The sequence below is a fragment of the Vanessa atalanta genome, chromosome 5 (assembly GCF_905147765.1).
Source record: "Vanessa atalanta chromosome 5, ilVanAtal1.2, whole genome shotgun sequence".
NCBI lineage: Eukaryota > Metazoa > Arthropoda > Insecta > Lepidoptera > Nymphalidae > Vanessa > Vanessa atalanta.
Window position 1 is genome coordinate 3,329,968 of NC_061875.1, and position 19,561 is coordinate 3,349,528.

Here is a 19,561-nt window from a genome sequence, read left to right on the forward strand (position 1 = left end):
GTACGGTTTACACATTTGTACTGTAGTGCAAATGTGTAAATAAATTAGTATACTTTTGTACTTTGACTTAAATATATAACATGATATATGATACCACACACGATACGATATGACAATCTGCCAAAAAAAATTTATATCATATATATTAATAATTATATCAAACAAACCGAAGCGCGATTTTACGTAGATGTATAACCATCTAACGACCGAAAAACGAGACAGTTTTGTTTTTATCAAGCAACGAAAATTGTATTACATTTACATACGAATATTTATCTCTTGGGATTTTGACGAAATATCCTGTGCCCTGATGGTGCAACTAAAAACAAATAAAAAAATATGGATGTGTTATAAGTTCACTTTATTCGATAAAATACAAGCCTTCGCTTAAATCGATGCTGTGAACTAAATTTTCTTGCTTATGATCGCCGTCTTGTTCCTTTGTTTCTTTCTCACCGACCGATTCTTTATTTTTATCCTTAGAATTCTTCTTATTTTCAACGTGAAACCAACTAAAATAATATTTCGATTTTATTTCAATGATATGGTTTTTGACTACTTGCTTGTCTAGTTGTCTATAGACTGTCATTGCAGCGCCTTTGTCTATGGGCGGTGGTGACCACTTACCATCAGGTGGCCCATATGCTCGTCCGCCAACCAATGCCATAAAAAAAAAATTGAAAGTAAGTCTAAGTACACGTACACTAGTAAAGTAGCACAACCGATATATTTTTTAAGTTGGCTCGTATATTGGTTGTAGTTGTGTGTGTAGGAATTAAATGCAAAAGAGCAATTTTTATTGTTATATTAAAAATATCTTTAAATGTTTAAAATTTAAGGAGCGTAAATGAAATCGTATGTAACTTTAGTTAATTTTTTTGTCACACATAATGATATCTTGGAGGGTAAAGGATAGCTCGTCAGCGTCATTACAGTTTTAGTTTTTTAAGAAATAATTCAACTCGTAGATGTTATTTTTAGTAAAGTATCAAGAATAACTTCGTGATATTTACATAGATTTTTTTTTATATAATGTTTGGTTGGTGGACGAGCAAATGATTATTGGCTACCTTGTAAGTGGTCACCACCACAAATAGACAATGGTACTGTGAGAAATATTAACCATTTCTTACATCGGCAATGCGCCACCAACCTTAGGAACTAAGATGTTATGTCCCTTGTGCCTGAGTGTTTGAGTTTGCACAAAGCCCTTCCATCAAGTAAACAACATCATTTACCAGCAAATATCATTGAGTATTTTTTTCAACTTACATGAAAATAAGTATCGGTGGTATTGTGAGTACAGTACTGCAGTAGTAAATTATTCCAGCGTCAATTTTCAAGGTCATCATATATATCCATGAATAAATTGGTCCAAAAACCATAGACGTTAATACCTCCGTTAAGTTGAACACCGATGTCATCTGCCCTGAAGAAACACAAAGAATGACGTGATTGAAATAAAATTTTGATGGTTGATAAGTAGAAGTTATACTCGTGTCAACATTTTGTTGTTTAGTTCAGTTATTTCGCAGGTGATAGGTATTAAAAGCGTGATCGTCTAGTAATGTAGAGAGCTAAATTTTGTTTAAATGTGATCTTCGAAAATCATGATCCAATTCTAAATGTATACTGTTCGAAAGCTACATTTTTCCTGAGTGATATTATGATATAGAGAATAAATTATATTCATTTTATTTAAAATAAATTGCATCCGTACCATGCCTGTGTTCTAATATGCCTCGACTCTCTTTAAAAATGTCTTAAAATACTTTGCTCTCATCTTATCGTATCCTGAGATAAAATTCATTTTATAACTTTTCGGTGTATATATTAGAAATTTTTCTTAGTTCAAAAGTGAACAGATGAATGCAAATTCAGTTAAATGGAATTTCAGTCACAGTATGGGCATTAGATGGAACAACCTTAGCATCGAACTTATCGTAGAACTCCCAGTTCAAAGTGCCCCAAGCGCGTGTTAATGTTCAGACTAAACTTGGAGAGCATAGAATGGATTTTGCAAAGAATTAAGTAAATACATATACATATCCGAACACGGACGAGAGGCAGTGAGGTCTTTTAAATCAAATCGGTCAAATATTATTTCCTTAATATTTTTCTTCAAGCTTTTCATAACATAATTTAGGTAGTTGGACTGGCAAATAGGCAACCTGGTGTTAGGTGGTTTGGATATTCCACCACGCTGCTCTAATGCGGTTTGGTGGAATACACATGTGGCAGAATATCGTTGAAATTAGACCCATGCTGGTTATCTTACGATGTTTTCCTTCACCGCCGAGCACGAGATGAATTATAAACACAAATTAAGCACATAAAATCCAGTGGTGCTTGTCTGGGTTTGAACCCGAAATCGTCGGTTAAGATGCACGCGTTCTAACCACTGGGCCGTCTTGGCTCTCAATATTTACTATAGTTTTTATTAATGTACTTTTGATCGTGATGAGTTTTCATTGAAATTGTTAGCTTTCTTGTATATGCAACTTTTGCGATTTAAAAATCAATTATCAGCTTTTGTACAACATTGTTGTCATGTTAAGTTATTTTCATAAACATTGGTTACCATTTTTTTCTATGGAATGGTTTATTCTTAGAGACATAGCTTTATCTGTTATCGATTTTATATTTAATTTTTAGGATTTAAGAAGTGAGACACTTGTCTTGCTTTATAGATTTCTTACTTTACTTAGATTTTGTTTAATGGTGACGTCATATTTTTACCTAATTCGTCATTTGTCGCCAGTTTTGAAGAAATCGATCTTAGTGCAGTGAATGAAGTCGCGTTAAACATTTCAATGGCGACGGCTGAAACAGAAATGAAAAATTATTTTTAAGTTGATAAATTAGTTAATATAAAATGTTTTAGTGTTATATATAATACATGAAAAAAACATCTATTATATATGTACATGTATGTGATTCAATAAATATTGACAGTGATAAAATATTTATTGAATCACTGTCACGTCTACCTGTCAAAAACGCTTTTCTTTTCAGAATCTACTTGATAAAAACCGTCGAAAACTGGTGGATCGATCAAGTACGTATAGTTTAAATAAACGAATTTCAATTATAGACGTGAATTTATTCATAATTTAGGACCATGATATACATTTCTTTTTCTTTAAAAATACTACGATGAAGTAATTAATAATGTTACTCTGCAGTGTAGGATACAAGGCTATATGGTAATATAGAACTGCAAATTACATGTACATAGAACAGACAATCGAAAAATGATACAGACGCAAAGAAAATATTCACACGAGTAGGTCTCGCCCATAGCCGATTAAGAATATAGCGCTTATGTAAATATATTAATGTTGTCATGATCAAATTTTTTTTTTTACATTAGCAGCCTGTAAATTTCCCAGTGCTGGGCTAAGGCCTCCTCTCCCTTGAGGAGAAGGTTTGGAGCATATTCCACCACGCTGCTCCAATACGGGTTGGTGGAATACACATGTGGCAGAATTTCGTTGAATTTAGACACATGCAGGTTTCCTCACGACGTTTTCTTTCACCGCCGAGCACGAGATGAATCGTAAACACAAATTAAGCACATGAAAATTCAGTGGTGCCTGCCTGGGTTTGAACCCGAATTCATCGGTTATGATGCACGCGTTCTAACTACTGGGCCAACTCGGCTCGATTTATACGGACATATAAGTGCAAAAGTGTGTGTGTACATAGATGCACTTTATATTCCGTCACTTTCATAATCCGATGGATTCTTGGAACCTCTCAGACCCTAGTCAAAAACCAACTAATAAACTGAAACTGCAAAAGGCCTTATCTGAAGTTGAATTCTATTTTTGTATCGTTTATCTTTCTGTCAATTTTTGTCTGTCTGTCTGTCTGTCTGTTTGTTCCGACTAATCTCTAGAACGGTTGGACCGATTTTGACGGGACTTTCACTGGCAGATAGCTGATGTAATAAGGAGTAACTTACTTAATTTTACTTAGAGTTACTTTTATTTTAGAATTAGATGTAAAATAATAATAAAGTCACGCTTTTTTATTAAATTCAAACGCACACGAAGTCGATGGCACAGCTAGTTAAACATATATACAATCTAAAGAGTAAACAATATATATTATACTTATAAATTAGACGGAAGTAAAATTCATGATGTTTATGTGAGTGTGTATGTGTGTGTATTTCCCCTAACTTGTATAATATCGTATTGTGTGTATTCTTGTCTTTATAAATATTTCTATATCTTTATTGCTTTTGTTAATGACTTTAACTTAAATGGGTCTTTGTCTGTTTGATGTTTCTCACTCGTATTTAATCGTACAAACTTACCTAGATACATCTCTAAGGAATTTCTTGCTAATCCAGTAGCTAGTGCACCGATAATTTTGCTGACATTCGATATAAGACCAAGCGTTGAGTCATCCCATTTCCATTTACGACTAAATACACTTATAGAGATTAAAGCACCTGAAATTATTTATTAGGAATTGATTTAAGGCTAAGGTTATACGGAACACGGAGTTCTGAGTTCTTTTGAAGTATAAGTTTTCGGAAATTACTTGGCCGAGATTTTTTAATAAAATACAATCGTCGATACTGGTACGCAACTACGGATGCTTTGTTTAAAACTATATCACAGTAACTCTTAATCAATCACGTCATTCGACATTCACGGTCACAGTTAGTGAAAATCGATGATTTAAAATTCATCCCCAGTTAATTTCAAGAAACATTTTTTTTAAATTTCCGAGTAGAAGTAAAATTGTCGCATAATTTAAATTTGATAAAATGCTTCGAAGTGAAATGTATGTAACTTATGAAAGCATTGAAATAAATTTAACGGCTCTTTATGATAGTCGTATAAGAATCGTGTATTAATCAATTAACATTACTAAACTGTGTTAGACTATGTCTATATTTTGTATCTTGTATCTTGTCGTATGAAATAAATCTGATTGCATCCTAAAGCTGAGTATATTATTCATCTTTAACCAAGTCTTCAGTCCTTCTTTATATGAACGATTTATAGTTAAAGGTATTAATGTACTTAAAAGATTGCTTAAAGAAATTTCAACATGTATATGAAAACACTGCAATTGAAATAAGTTTAAATAAAATTGCACTCACCGAGAGAGTGTATACAAATGTAGAATGTATTATAAAAGCTGTATTTGAGCGCATCCCAGTTAAAACGGTAGCGAGTAAAGAGATACCGCACGGTGAACTCACCTGAAAAAATGCTTTAATATCATTTATATTTATCATACATTTGAAAGAAAAATAACGGGTTGCAGATATTTTTCAAGTGTTTTTTTTTTTTTCATACGTATTTTTTTGCTCTAATTGATTTCATTTTTGACTAAAAGTGGATCGCGTTAAATTACCGTATTTTTTTTAATTATTACATGTTTCAAAAAATCAGTCCTCTTTATACGTTTTTAGGTATAAGGTAGGTTCTAGATCAGTGTATTTTTAAATTTATTAATTAAATGAAATAAAAATTACTTTTATTTGTTCATTGACTACGAATAATGAAATGTTTGTGCGTAAAGGTATTTTAATTTTTCAATTGATTAGGTTATAATCGTCTAATTTTAAATATTTAACATTCATAGGTCTTATTGAAATTAATATATACATATTCAGTAAGAATATAGTGAAATACATACCATAGGCTGGTCCATATATAAAGGCAATAGAGGTCAAAACCAAAATGGATTTTATTCTACGGTTGTTAGGTCCTTTTTTAAACGCCACACCTAACGTATTTTTGACATGCTTGATATCAAAAAATGATTTTGTAGATGCAATTATACCAGTATTTTCCTAAAATAACACATTTCTGTTTTACTGTATAACAAATACATTTTCTATACTTTTTGACAAAACATTTAAGATTTTTTAATAAAACAAAGAGCGACTTACGTCCTTTTTCTCCGTTTTAGGTCTTACGGGATCTTTTATACAAAAATACCCGTGGCATATACTAAAGCAGAACAATAACGAACTTATAGAGAATACACCATAATAACCAATATGCTTTAACAATATTCCACTCAGAGCAGTTCCTATAGGTCCTCCTGCGGTTAAGCAAAGATTTGCAATACCCACCCTAAATGTTCTCGTTTCTTCGCTAGATATTTCACTAATATAACTAAAAGCACCCATGTAAGTTGTAATCCATCCACCGGTAATTGCTGGGAAGAAGGCCTCAAAAAACATTGTTATCTGAACTGGCAACTCATAAAAATAGTATGCGTTAAGTATATTACTCAAGCACATCAACAGATCTCCGACAATGGGCAGTATAATACATATCTTTCTATTACCAGTTCTATCACTCCACGCTCCTATAAATAGAATCAACAGACTTGGTATTGCTGTTAAAATTATGTTTTTCCATGCTTCCATAGAAGCGATTAGTTCCTGAACAATTAATTCTTCTTTTTGGTACCTTGTGCCTTCTTTAGCTATGAGAGCGTTACAAACGGCTTCTCCATATTTCAAATTAACACGGCAGGCTTTATCAAGGTTCAAATTTTGGGTAGCTAGCCTGGCCAATACTCCGGGTACAACATAACTTATTAAAACTGGTTCCAACGTTATATTTTCCTTTATGTACGCTATTTTCTCTTTTATAGTCTTTCTTTTGGTTTTCTCTTTGACTGCTTTTAATGGTTCTTCTTCGTGTGAGTTCATTTTGTGCGTGATTATCGATCGGTAGTTGGAATGACTTTGAAAATGATATCTATTGAGAAGGCATTGCATACATTGCATATATTTTCCATTTTAAATATTTGAAATAGCATTTAATTATGAAACGTTATCAATAATTAAATAAAATTAATACCATGTCACACTTGATGTGTTTGAGGAGACGTTGCGTCAGTGATCTAAGTGTTTTTGCTAAAGCGGCGAGATAAAATTAATTATATTTTAAAATTTTAAATGCATTTTTTGTTCTTGCATAATGTAAGAAATGGAAAACAAATATCGCCAAACAAAATATCTACTCAATGAAATTATAAAATGACTTTGAATGATTATGATAAATGATTGGCTTACAAAGCGCAGTCTAAATAGGGGGTTCTAGCAGGATGAAATTTTGCACAAGAAAACATCAATTCCTTAAGGCACTTAGGTAAGCACTACGAGTCCTCTCTGCTTGGTCATTCAATGGGGGTAAAAGTTTGCATGGAAATTTCTCATTTCTGATGTTAGAAATATGGAGCTTGGTATTTACTTATGTTAATGTTTTAATGATAGAGGTTATGGTTCTTTTGAAAATTAATCACCGAAAAGTGTGAAATTGGGGGATGAAAGTTTGTATGAAAATTCGTAATTTTTACGTGAGTTAGAAATATGGAAATCGGTATTTCGACTTGTATTTTAAAATAAATATCGACGTTGCAGTGTTTTTAGATGAGGTATCTCGTTCACGCGAGTACAAAATAAATATATAAATAACATTTATATCGTGATAAAAAGTTACAATGTAAATAATACTCTAAAAATTATATAATATAATATTTGCTTTGATCTTGTCAACAATGCAAAAGTTTGCTTGAAGTATGGAGACAGGCGCAAAATCCGAAGTTTAGTGACATCGTCTCTTTGTATAAAGTTTGTTTATAGACAGAATGAAAGACTTTACAACGTTTTTGCTCCAATGATCTTAAATTCAAAGTGTTTTTGTGATTTAGAATTGTACGTAAATACTAACTGAAAGTGAGTTAGACGGCATAATTTATTTATATTTTTTATTATTTTATTTATGAAATTGGTATTTCGATCGATATTGTTAAAAGCCGACTTCAGTTTGTAGCGAGTACCTGCCGTACGGATCATATCAGATTTGAAACCCACAATTTGACTAAGACACGACAATAAAGCCTCAGGTGAGATAGACAGAGACAGGTGAAATTGTAATCGTGTAATTTCGATTATAATCTGTTTAGTAATTTTTATATCATTTTATTATAAGCTGCATTTAAAAAACTATTCATTTATTTAATAAATAATTATTTAATAAATAGTATACAAATCATCATCGTCATATAAATTTTAAAATTATTCAAGAATTCATGAATTCATGTGAAAGTCTCTTGCTTTTAATCAAACGATTTTATTAACAGACCGTGTAAGCGGGACTATTTGTCGTTGTTTCTTTGCGGATTCGTATCTGACTACACCCGCCGGTCGGATATCCGCACTTGTACACTCTGTAATTCCGCCATAATACCTGTAATTCCAGTAATTTCGACGGTAAGCGGACGCCTAAGGATTGCGTGGGACGTTAAATTTTATACACTGTTATCTGAGCCGTTTTGCACTTGAGCGGTGAGATTATCTATTGTGGTCCTTCCTTTATGGTAGAAACTACTAAAGTATATAGGTGTTTCACGCAGGACGTTAATAGTTCAGAGAAATCTAGGAAGGATACAAGAGATAGGTTTATGAATGTATTAAAACTAATATAATATTTATATTTAAAACTATAGTAATATTTTGTACTTTTGTATTTGTGCCTTAACTAAGGAAAAAAAAAATATTAGGTCTTTACCAAAACGTAATCGTTGGTCTACCATCATTTTCTTGAATAGTATGTTAAGTAAGTGTTTTACTGAGTCTATTTATATAAATACTCCATTCCGATTCGATGGATTCATATGATCCATAATCAAGGAGCACCTAATACTTGAGTACAAAAAAAAAATGGTCCGACTATATACTGGAATTCGATAGCCGTGCCACCTACCACGTCTAACAACCTACTCGAAACATATGCAAAAACAATCATCAAAATCGGTCCAGCCGTTTAGGAGTTCAGTGACATAAACATGTACAGAAGAATAATTAAATATAGATAAGGAATAATTTCATTAAATGAAACCACGGTATAGTCCTCCATTAATTTATTTAACGTTTTCAAAAGAAATTGCATTACCTTTGAGCAAAACAATAGAGTTAGAAACGCCTCGTATAAAATTTATCTTTTAAATAACAAAAATTCTATACACACTGCTAATACGTAATAAATTAAATTAAACAAAATTTTAATATACAGTATGTATTCTATCAATCGTTTAAGGTAATGTATTCGTTTATTTATTTTTCTACATGTTGAAATAAACCTATGTATATATTATGTTATATAGTGTTTTATTTATAATATAGTAATTACATCCACATTTTGTGATATATTTAGCGGATTTTAAAATGTTCGAATTTTTTGAATTATTAATAGTTTTATCTCGATCAATTCATTTTAAGAGATAACTTATACAAATATTGTCTACTTCCATAGTACATACAATTATTTTAATGGATCGACATATAAACTCAGAATGTGCCCAAACGACAATTCAGTTACCAGTGTAATCTGATCCTTGGCGTAATGTAGCAATTTTGTTTTTGGAGGTTATTTGCGTTGTCACGTGGTCATTGTTTTTAGGTTCTTAAGTAATATGCGAACGTATGGAAATGTGTTACGCAGACATATTTTATGTGACACTGTTTTGAGAGGGCATATCTTGAGTTTAGACAACGATGTTTCAAAGTATCGCCTTTCACGTTCGGCATATTAATCTAAATCCAGCATTAAATGCTAAAACTTTGTACAGATTGTATTTTTAAGAGCAAAATTCATTTACTTAAATACATTTGAAATATTTATCTTGCAAAACGTATTTTAAAATTTAAAAGTAACGAAGTAAAACTGTGAAAAAAAACCTTTTATAATTGAGCAATGGTACCTTAAACTTATTCACTAACCGATCTCACAAATATGTCGAATTTATTTCGTACTTTGATGACAACTGTCTTTGACTGTCAGAAAGTCAAAAGTCGTCATACTTTTGACTTTCTGTTTGAGTTGTTAAGATTTCATATTTTTCTAATTTAAAAAATCGTAAACATTTTATTTTACAGTCATGTTACATCGTGTTTTTTTTTTTGGTTTCTTGGAGTATTAAACCAACTTGAGACGGAATTATAGGATTCAAGACGAAAACCAAGTTCTTTACTCATTATTAATAGTATGGAGAAATTCCAACACTACCAACATCAAATAAACGCGTTCTTTCGTTTTATGTTTCGCTGTTTATTTTTATTAAAGTTTATTATTATTATAATTTAATTATTAATAACATCGCCTCGGATTCGTGACCTCTATAATCCTTATAACAATCTGATTAGTAATCGAGCACAGAAGGATACTTAACATCTTGGTAACAGCACACGATATGATAGCGTATGAATACAGTATATCTGTGTTATTTCAAGTGTGTGCGTAGGTAGCTGAGATTGCGTATTTAATGTGTGCGTTCATAACGACGTGAATAAATATTGCGTTAGTAGTGACGTTATTTTTTAATGTACGTATGTACAAGCTTCTACCTAAAAATGACAGACTGATTTATTTCACGCGTTTGACATCTCTCGTTCGTTTAATACTCAAACCATTCATTTTTACCATTAAGTATATATCTCGCTTGCACAATATAACTGTTTTCATATTATATGTGTAGTGAAATTCAGAAATACTATATTTATTTAACATATATAAAACTCATATTAAAGTAAGATGCATTGCAAAATAGTAAGCTTTCGCCAAAAAAAAAAAGATACATCGTAATATTATTAATAAACAATATTATGACATGTCATAACTCATAAAGCATGTTATTATTAAATAAAATATATTTAACTTATTATCAATTGTACAATTTAATCAGATTTATAATTCCTTAAAATCAATGAGAATTATACACATCTAACATAATATGATGTCATTAATACTATAATATACGCTTAGCTATTGTTATTATTTAAAATTATTAATAATTTCATCTCTTTTTTTTAATTCATAAGACAAAGACGTTAATAACATTGTTTAATAGACTACACGGGAATGCGTTCTCTATGACATTTTTTGTTAACTTTAGAAGTTTTTTTTTTTTAAATTACAATCTGTAGTCTATGGTACATAATAAGGTAACGATTACTTCTACTATTCTACACATCACAAGACAAGAATGTTAAATTTACCAAAGTCACCCGAATTCATGGCTAAATTTATATATTACATATTTATTTACATATGATGCTTTCGATTTATTTAACTATATATTTAGACAAAGATATTCACATTATACAATTCCATTAATCCAATCTATTCGTTGTTTGTGGAAATAATAATTATATCATGAAAAAATTATTTTTTTTTCTTTACCGACTACGATTTTCAGGAGGGTAATGCGTTTCTGTTTCTTTGTTTGTTTGTTACAGTTTAGTCTCTTGAACGATTTTGTTTTAAGATTCTTACAGTTTTCGAATGACAGTCTTATGGAATCAGAAAAAGCGATCGGTTGTCAGTTTTTTTTGTGTTTCTGTTGTATGACTTTTAATTTCCTTAATAATATTTATATTTAGCGTATTACGTTTTCACAAACAACCCTTGATACATCTCTGGAATTAACAAATTAAACTTTATACGCTAGTGTCAAAAGGTCGTATGTAAAAATTAAAACAGCAACTGCAAAAACTTGTGTAATTAAATTTTTCGTCATATTTTTATTTTTATTAGGTTTTAAAAGTATCATTACGTATAAGTAGTAATACGAATTTTATACTAACGAAACAGAAAAATAATAAGTTTTATGTTCTCTTTTTATCTTCATATAACTTGTACTTACGACCTTTTACATTAACAGCAAACAGCTCGGTCACAAAACAAAATAAGAAGTAAATTATAGAAATAAATCTTTATTTAGATTAACAACTAATAATGCGACCTTTATATGTCACGTGGTACATTTGTTTACACAATTTAAAAAATCTATATACAAAAATTTCGCTTATTCGCCTCAGGCTTGACATCATCGCAGGATATCTCTGGAATAAAAACAAATGCAATATAGTAAACAATATTATTATTTATATAGTATTTATCCTTAGAAATAAAGGACGTGCTTCAATTTTTTTTTTTAAATATGACATTCCATATACAAAGTTTTTTTGGAATTAAAAGAAGACTGGTTACACTCTAGCCGTTTAACAATCTTTTTGTAAAAAGAGAACAAAACAGCTCAACACAAATCAAATTTCAAATAACCATTTTTTTTTTATTATTTAGGTAGGCGAACGGGTATATGGACCACCTCAAGGTAAGTGGACACCACCGCTAACTGACATTGGCACTCTAAGAAATAAAAACCGTACCTTAGATTGCCAATGCGCCAACCTTGAGAACTAAGATGTTATGTCCATTATACCTGTAGTTACACTGGATCACTACTCTATAAGTATTTCCTGTTTGGCGGTGGTTTTTTATATGTCTATTCAATATAAACTATTGGATAGACAAATAAAACTATTTTTTATACAGGGTTATTGGTAATTCGACGTATTCCCGCTAGGAGGTAATAGGGGTTATTATTTGCGATAATTTTATTTTAACCCCCATATGATGCATGCATAATGCAAAAGTGAACCATTTTTGAGTTATCGCATTTTTTAGATTTTTTCAAAATAACTTAGAAATGTAACTTCAAAAATTTATTTAAAAAAATGTAACAATTAAAATCTATTTTTTTATTTATAAATACAAATATTTATAAAAACAAATAAACACTGGTCATATGTCAATATTAAAACAATAATTATCGGTCCAAATTTAAAAATGCGAGACAGAAAAAGATATCATATCAATATTTTTTTGATTTTTTTTCCACGAAAATGCCTTAAAAACGAAAAAATTTTTATGAAAGTTGTCCTGCTTTATTATTTTAAAAACATAACCGTTTTCTTAGCTCTCCAAAAATGTATAACAACTAGGAACTTATTTCAAAACAACCGAAATTAAATGACCATAAAGGACGTCGGTGGAAATTCGTATTCGAACATGCACGAATTCGGTCTAAAGTTCGCTCTTTAAAATTCACACAAAATTAATAAAAACAATATGTACCCAATATAAATAAATTTAAAATAAAATTTAGAAACAGAAATAGTTCAATAGCAAATAACAGTTACACCTATTACCTCCTAACGGGAATACGTCGAATCACCAATAAACCTGTATATAACAATTCTAACGACCGTGGAAGAGTTTGACCACCTTAAGATAATAATCTCAGATATTAGATACAAGTGAAACTTAGTACGTGGAAAATTACTTAAGACATTTTATCTTCCAAGACAACAACGATTAATAAAGCATTTGAACTAATTTCAGGGAGGTCAAATGAGTTCGAATGAATATAATTGATTGTCTTATCATTTCAGATAACGATAACAGTGCATTATATAATTAAATAATCTCAATGTACTTACTTAATTAGTGTAAATAATTTCATTTGTATTTAATAAGCGAATTAAAAATGGTAATTATTTTAATAAGGACGTCAAGGGACGTTCTGCAGATGGAAAAATCCACAAATATATATGAAAAACAAGGTTTTGTTACTGAATTCAGTATATATTTTCTTGTTATCACCATTATAATGATTTAAATTAATGAACTGTGTTATATACACACAGAAGGGAGTATAGTGTGGAACAGCAAGGGATTTACATGGAGTTGAATTATAATTTTAATGGAGCAATGCCCTTAGTAAGTATTAGAAGAGCAAAATAAACAAATTTGACATTTAATTGACTCGATATCACCGGTCGAGACCTTAAATTTCTTATGATATTCATTGTAGATTCGCGGATAAAATGGGTTTATGAATGTCAGCGAAGTTGGTATCTGAACTTTAGTTAAGTCGGATAAGTAGTGTAGTGTTGTATTGTATGTAATTATATATTAATCGGGAACTGTTTAAATTGTTTAAGTCTCTTTTGACAAACCAAAGACATTTATAGTAGCGTAAAATAGATAAAAAATATACATAGGCTTGCATAGGAAATTCGTATTGAGCTGAAAATATGGAGCTTTTAATTTATAGTTAATTGAAATGTCTGTCTTGGTTGGAGTAATATAAATAAATTTAGGTCTTAACCAATCATTTTAAATTACCTTAAAATATTCGTGATAGCGAATGAAGTGCAGATCACGATTAGCATTGAAGAGGCAGCTGCCGGACCTGTTGACAAGAAAAAAAAATATCAACTACCTATATAGATTTTACTCGATTACACCGTCGGGAAATGGGATTATGAGTTTAGCAATGTATGTATGGTAGTATATTTAGCTATATCTTATTGTATTGATAAAGGTGTCATAGCTTTGTCTTCCAATTCCTTTTTGTCATAGGCTTCATCGTCTTACGATTCCTTGTCTTGTTAAATTGTACATTTGACTTTCACAATGTGAATAAAAAAATAACAGTGGTATCAACATTGATATGACGCATGTTTTTCAGAATTTATATATTTGGAAAATTTATAACGTAAATAAGAGGAAATAAGCAAGTAAATATCTCAATGCCGTATTGAGCATATGTTTTACAGGTTATCCGTTGACGCTGCACAACTTTGCAAAAAAATCCACTTCTATTTAGGAGAAAAACTGTTAGGAATTCTATAAGCGGCGCTTTCTCATTTGAATTATGCGCTTATAAAATCCAACCCCTTACAATTCGATATATAACTAATAAATCAAATACGTTTTACGGACAAACACTATTATCTAAATACTGATCATACACACATGAAGAAGATAGGTCTTTTTTTAATTTGTTTAGATTTAGGTTTATATCACTTCTCGAATATAGAACTTATGAGATTATATGTTATGAAAGAGCGAGGTCTCCTGCCACAGGTTTTTTATAACCCACTAGAAGGTCCTCAACCTTACAGATTAGAATGTTTAAAATAAATTAATAAACTTATTATATTATAAATAATATAATTAGTTATTGTTTAAGCCGCAGAACATATCTAAATAAGCTTGTCTCACTTTACTTTGACTTACTTCTTTTATTATATTTTATAAAAAGGTATTAGTTAAATATCAAAGCAATGTATGAAAATTATTTATTCGTTTTGCAATGATTTGACTTTTCCAAAATTAAGATATCCTTAGAGTGACGTCACAATATCGTTGCTGATTCGCAAGTACGTTGAACAGTCGATTCTAACTAAAAGAGAAGTAAATTAAAATAAACAACTTTGACATTTAATTGACGCGATATCACCGGTTGAGATCGTGAATAATCTATGAAATTCATTATGGATTCGCGAATAAAATGGCGCTTTGAATGTTGGCGAAGTTGTTACCCGGACTTTAGAAGTAAAATTAAAGTAGATAAAATTATTTAAGTGGAATCGTGTGGTATTATAACATTAAAGTATAAAGTAAGCAAGAACTGTCGATAGTCCATAATATAGTAGAACTACAAATCGCATGGAATAATTATGTAAATGTAATCTTATTTTTACTCTTTCTGTGTCTGGAACAGGGATAGAGTGGATCAAAATCAAAGTATTCGAGTAAACTTTTACAAGCACTTTTGAATTGTCATTTTACAAACTATATTAAGTTAAGCTATTACCGAATCGGAAGGAAGATTCTAGTGAGAAAAAACCTGCAAGAAATTCAGCAGTTACTCTTTTTCAACAATTATTATACAAAGTTAGGTATAAAATTATAAATGTTATAAGTAGTATATAGTATTATCTCCACGCCTTTATATTATCTATCTATATTGAATATGTTTTTTTTTTTGAGTGTAAGCATTGTTTGAAAAAAAAAGCCTTTCAAATTTGGATAGACGGTTTATGTTACACGGCTCTTTATTAAAGGTTATTTAAGGTACCAGATGTTACCAAGCGATCCTCGTGTAATAAACTTTATCAAATGATTTATAGATTCAGATGTCGCAATTTGATCAGAATATCTTGACAAAGATATCCTTATACTGATTAGAGGAGCTTCACTACCAAAACTGAACTTCAAATTAAAAGGCAGTACTGCATACATTGAAACAGAATTTAAATCAAGTACAAAAATATCTTGTATTAAAACAGCCTCTTATTTATAAGAGGAAACTACTACGTAAACAAATACAAATTTTTATCTCAAATTTATTTTCCTTAAGGTATAGATTTTCAAAACATCTCTGTAAAATATTTCAAGTCCATATGATATAAGTTTTCCGTCAGTCGGTCAGTCAGTGTTAGAATTATTTTGTTTATTTCGACGAACAGAATAAGCCGTGAACACCAATTGATGCAATTTTATTAGACAAATCCAGATAAAATATATCTTGCAGTTTATCTGGGTGTGGGTCAATGGGTAAGAAAAGGGTAAGTATGAAGTTTTGTTATATTGCAATTTGAGGAGTGAGTAGAGGCACAAGGGACACATAATCTTAGTTCCCATAGTCGGTGGTGCATTGGCGATGTAGGGAATGGTTAAAATTTCTGACGGCCTCAATGCCCATATGACTGCCGGCTACAAATATTATAAAAAAAAAATGTGAGCTCGCGATTGATTTGTAAATGTACATAATACATTTTGTATAATATAATATTGAATTTCAAAATTAAATTCAGGCGCAACATGTCTTAGTGCACGTTTCTGCCGCCAAATGGTTTAATTTCTGACGCGAATACTGAGTTGCACGTGCTTTAAATTTTTGATTGATAAATGGTCACTATTGTCCATAAACACTGGAAATAAATAAAAACAAACCAACCAAATAAATATAAACCAATTCTTATATCGCCTGCGATATTATTATTACACTAGCTATTAAGCCAAAATAAAGTATGGATACACAATTAAGGACGATAACCAACCAGATACCCATTTGGCACCAAGATATTAACTTAGCACAAGGTCGCGATTTCTTCTTGATTTGCCACTTTTATTAATGGCAGATTCTTGAAGAACATAATAGTAAAAAATTATGACAATTGTTGGAATCAAGTTTGACATATCTGTCAATGCAAAAAAGAAAGTCTTAAAGATGATAACTCTCGTTAATTGATTTAATACTTCGGTTTCTTATTTATGTTGTTATTTAATTGTAGTTGAGACTTTATGTAATTTGATTCTTTAGAAAGAGTATCTTATATATGTTTCTTGTCGTAGAATCCAAATTCCAAACTGTTTTTTTTATGATATAGATTGGCGGACGAGCAAATGGCCAACTGATGATGTAAGTGGTCACCATCGTCCATAGACAATGGGGCTGTAAGATATATTAACCAATCATCGCCAATGCGCGACCAACCTTGGGAATTAAGAAGTTATGTCCCTTGTTCCTATTGTTTTGTTCACTGGTTCGTTCACCATTCAAACCGGAACACAACAATACTGAGTACGGCTGTTTGGCGGTATAATATCTGATTAGTGGGTGGTTTCTACCCAGACGGGCATACACGAAGCCCTACTAACAAGATTTGAATCAAATTTGAACATTTAATTTAATCTTGTAAAATGTCGATTCACAAGTACTTTTAAGACAACTTGAATATAGTTTATTTTCATTTGATTTAAATTTTTAAAAGATCGAATCTTTGTATGTGCGTGTAAAAATTCGGGCAAGCACTAGTGACATTTCGTGTGTTTAATCTGTATTTATAATTTAACTTACCGACAGTGATGAAAACTATTGTAAAAAATGTTGAACCACCGATACCTACTGGAAGAGCGTAATGACCTCCTATCCTTATCCTCAATCAGATATGAGACCTTAGGCCAGCAATGAGAGATATACATGCTTCTTGCTTACTTTAATTTTGTTTCAAACTATAATCCGTGATCGTCTCGTTTTACGCTCTAAGTAGTTTTCTTTAAAAGAGAAAGTCATCGTCTGAAAGCTATGTACGGATTGCTTTTTTATTTAATTTTAAAATTTAAATATTTATTCAATATATATACAACTAAAAGCAAATAGCGTTTGAAGTAATACAATTATTTGTAATCTCGCTGCGCTTGATATCGTGTTCGGTCTTTAATAAGAAAATAGCTTCGGCTCCTTCAACAAATAGCAAATGTTGTTTTATGATAAAAGCAAATATAAGAAAGGAATACGCAATAAATACTTTTATATCTCGCTTATCCCCTAAACAAGCACACCGAATAAATAAACGTGGTTACAAATTGCTAACTTATTTTGTGAAGAAAGCTACGCTGATACGAAGTTGGCACCTTGATATATAATAATTAATTTTAATGACTTCCATTCGATTGTACTAAGTTTGTATCGAATTTTGAATATACCTAAAGGGGGAGATATGGGGGTGCGAAACTATGGTCGGCATAAGGAATAAATTTGATTGTATACACAAACCTAGTACAATCGAATCGAAATCAATAAAATTAATTATTGTACACCAGTTGCCAACTTCGCATATGTGAAAGATGCGTACTCAATTTTATATTTTACGTTAAGTATGGTTATTTAGCAACTTTCAGTTACTTAGGCTTGTTAGAACATTGTTTGAAATATGTTGATTTTGTATTGTCAATAACAAAAGTTTCCTATTCGTAAGTTATTTATTGATAAGCTGATAAAGATGTTAGAGTATGTACGCCATTTATACCAATATACTATATTAATGAACTCAATTCAATTATTAGATTTTTTGTATTTGTACTCGAAAGCCGAGCTATAAATAATAAATGTATTTTTTGTTATTTACATTAATTTATTATTGTATTTATTTATTTCTTATAATGGACCTTAAAAGAGCGCGATAATGAATTAAGATTTTAAATAATTTATATTGTTTTTTTCTTTTTTTGTATAAAATTATACATTTTGTAAAAATTTATTTTAATTTATCTAAACACCCGTCACAAAACTCGGTGGCAATACTTTTTCACGAATTAACATTATTTATACATAATTATTTTATATATTCTGCACAAAAACCAACGAAACGTGACAAGCCCACGCTTTTTTGTCATGGATTATAATCTCGAATCGAGTGCCTTATATTTTTTGTTAACATAAGATTTCAATTTATTCTATAAAGTTAAATTTATTTATTGGATTGTACATTTATTCCTCTGAAATAAAATTGTTATTTTTGAATATGGAATTGGTAATAAATATATTAAAATTATAGGCAAAGTTATATTAGGCTATCGTCATTGCAAGCAATAGTAATATTCTAAGCATAATTATTTAGTATAGTTTGGTGTTTAAATTAAACTTATTGCCGTTCTTCGTAAATATAGATTCCGTTTTCTTTAGACACAATAATTATTTCGCTATCATTATGATGTTATGTCTCTTTCTTATCAGTTGGAATAAATGGAATAGGAAGTATTTTATTTCAATGAGTTCATTTATAAACAATTATCAATAACTCTCAATATTGCATTTGTAAAATGTTTTTTATTGTATTAAGTTGGCTATATTGAAAATTAAAACAAAAAAAAATTCAATAAAATTATTAAGTTTAAAAATAAATGTAAATGAAAAAATAAATTATCATTAAAAAATATATATATTTACAATAGTTAATAAATTTAAAATTGGTGGTGTATCCGAACTTGTTACTGACCAAAGTAGTCGTCACCTTAGTTGAACCTTAAACACATAAATAATACGAAGCAATAACAGCACCGTCAGCTAACTGCGGCGTGCCACTGTTATTGCT

The 19,561-nt window shown here is 30.4% G+C and overlaps 2 protein-coding genes across 2 annotated transcripts in view; both read right to left on the reverse strand.

The window, feature by feature from the left end:
• Positions 1 to 344: 344 nt before the first annotated feature.
• LOC125064096 (proton-coupled folate transporter-like) lies at positions 345 to 6,719 on the reverse strand. Its single transcript, XM_047670885.1, has 7 exons — positions 5,921 to 6,719; positions 5,665 to 5,821; positions 5,123 to 5,224; positions 4,325 to 4,462; positions 2,740 to 2,823; positions 1,273 to 1,429; positions 345 to 512 (listed from the first exon to the last, which is right to left on the reverse strand). The coding sequence occupies exons 1-7, from the start codon at positions 6,692 to 6,694 to the stop codon at positions 362 to 364; spliced, it is 1,563 nt and encodes a 520-aa protein (XP_047526841.1). The 5' UTR covers positions 6,695 to 6,719; the 3' UTR covers positions 345 to 361.
• Positions 6,720 to 10,848: 4,129 nt separating this feature from the next.
• The window catches only part of LOC125064099, a 290,773-nt gene continuing 282,060 nt past the window's right edge, over positions 10,849 to 19,561 (reverse strand). The window contains exons 9-10 of the mRNA XM_047670889.1: positions 14,019 to 14,085; positions 10,849 to 11,890 (exon numbers count right to left, since the gene is read on the reverse strand). Coding sequence (XP_047526845.1) covers positions 11,875 to 11,890; positions 14,019 to 14,085 — 83 coding nt within the window. The 3' untranslated portion in view covers positions 10,849 to 11,874. The remainder of the gene's footprint in view (positions 11,891 to 14,018; positions 14,086 to 19,561) is intronic.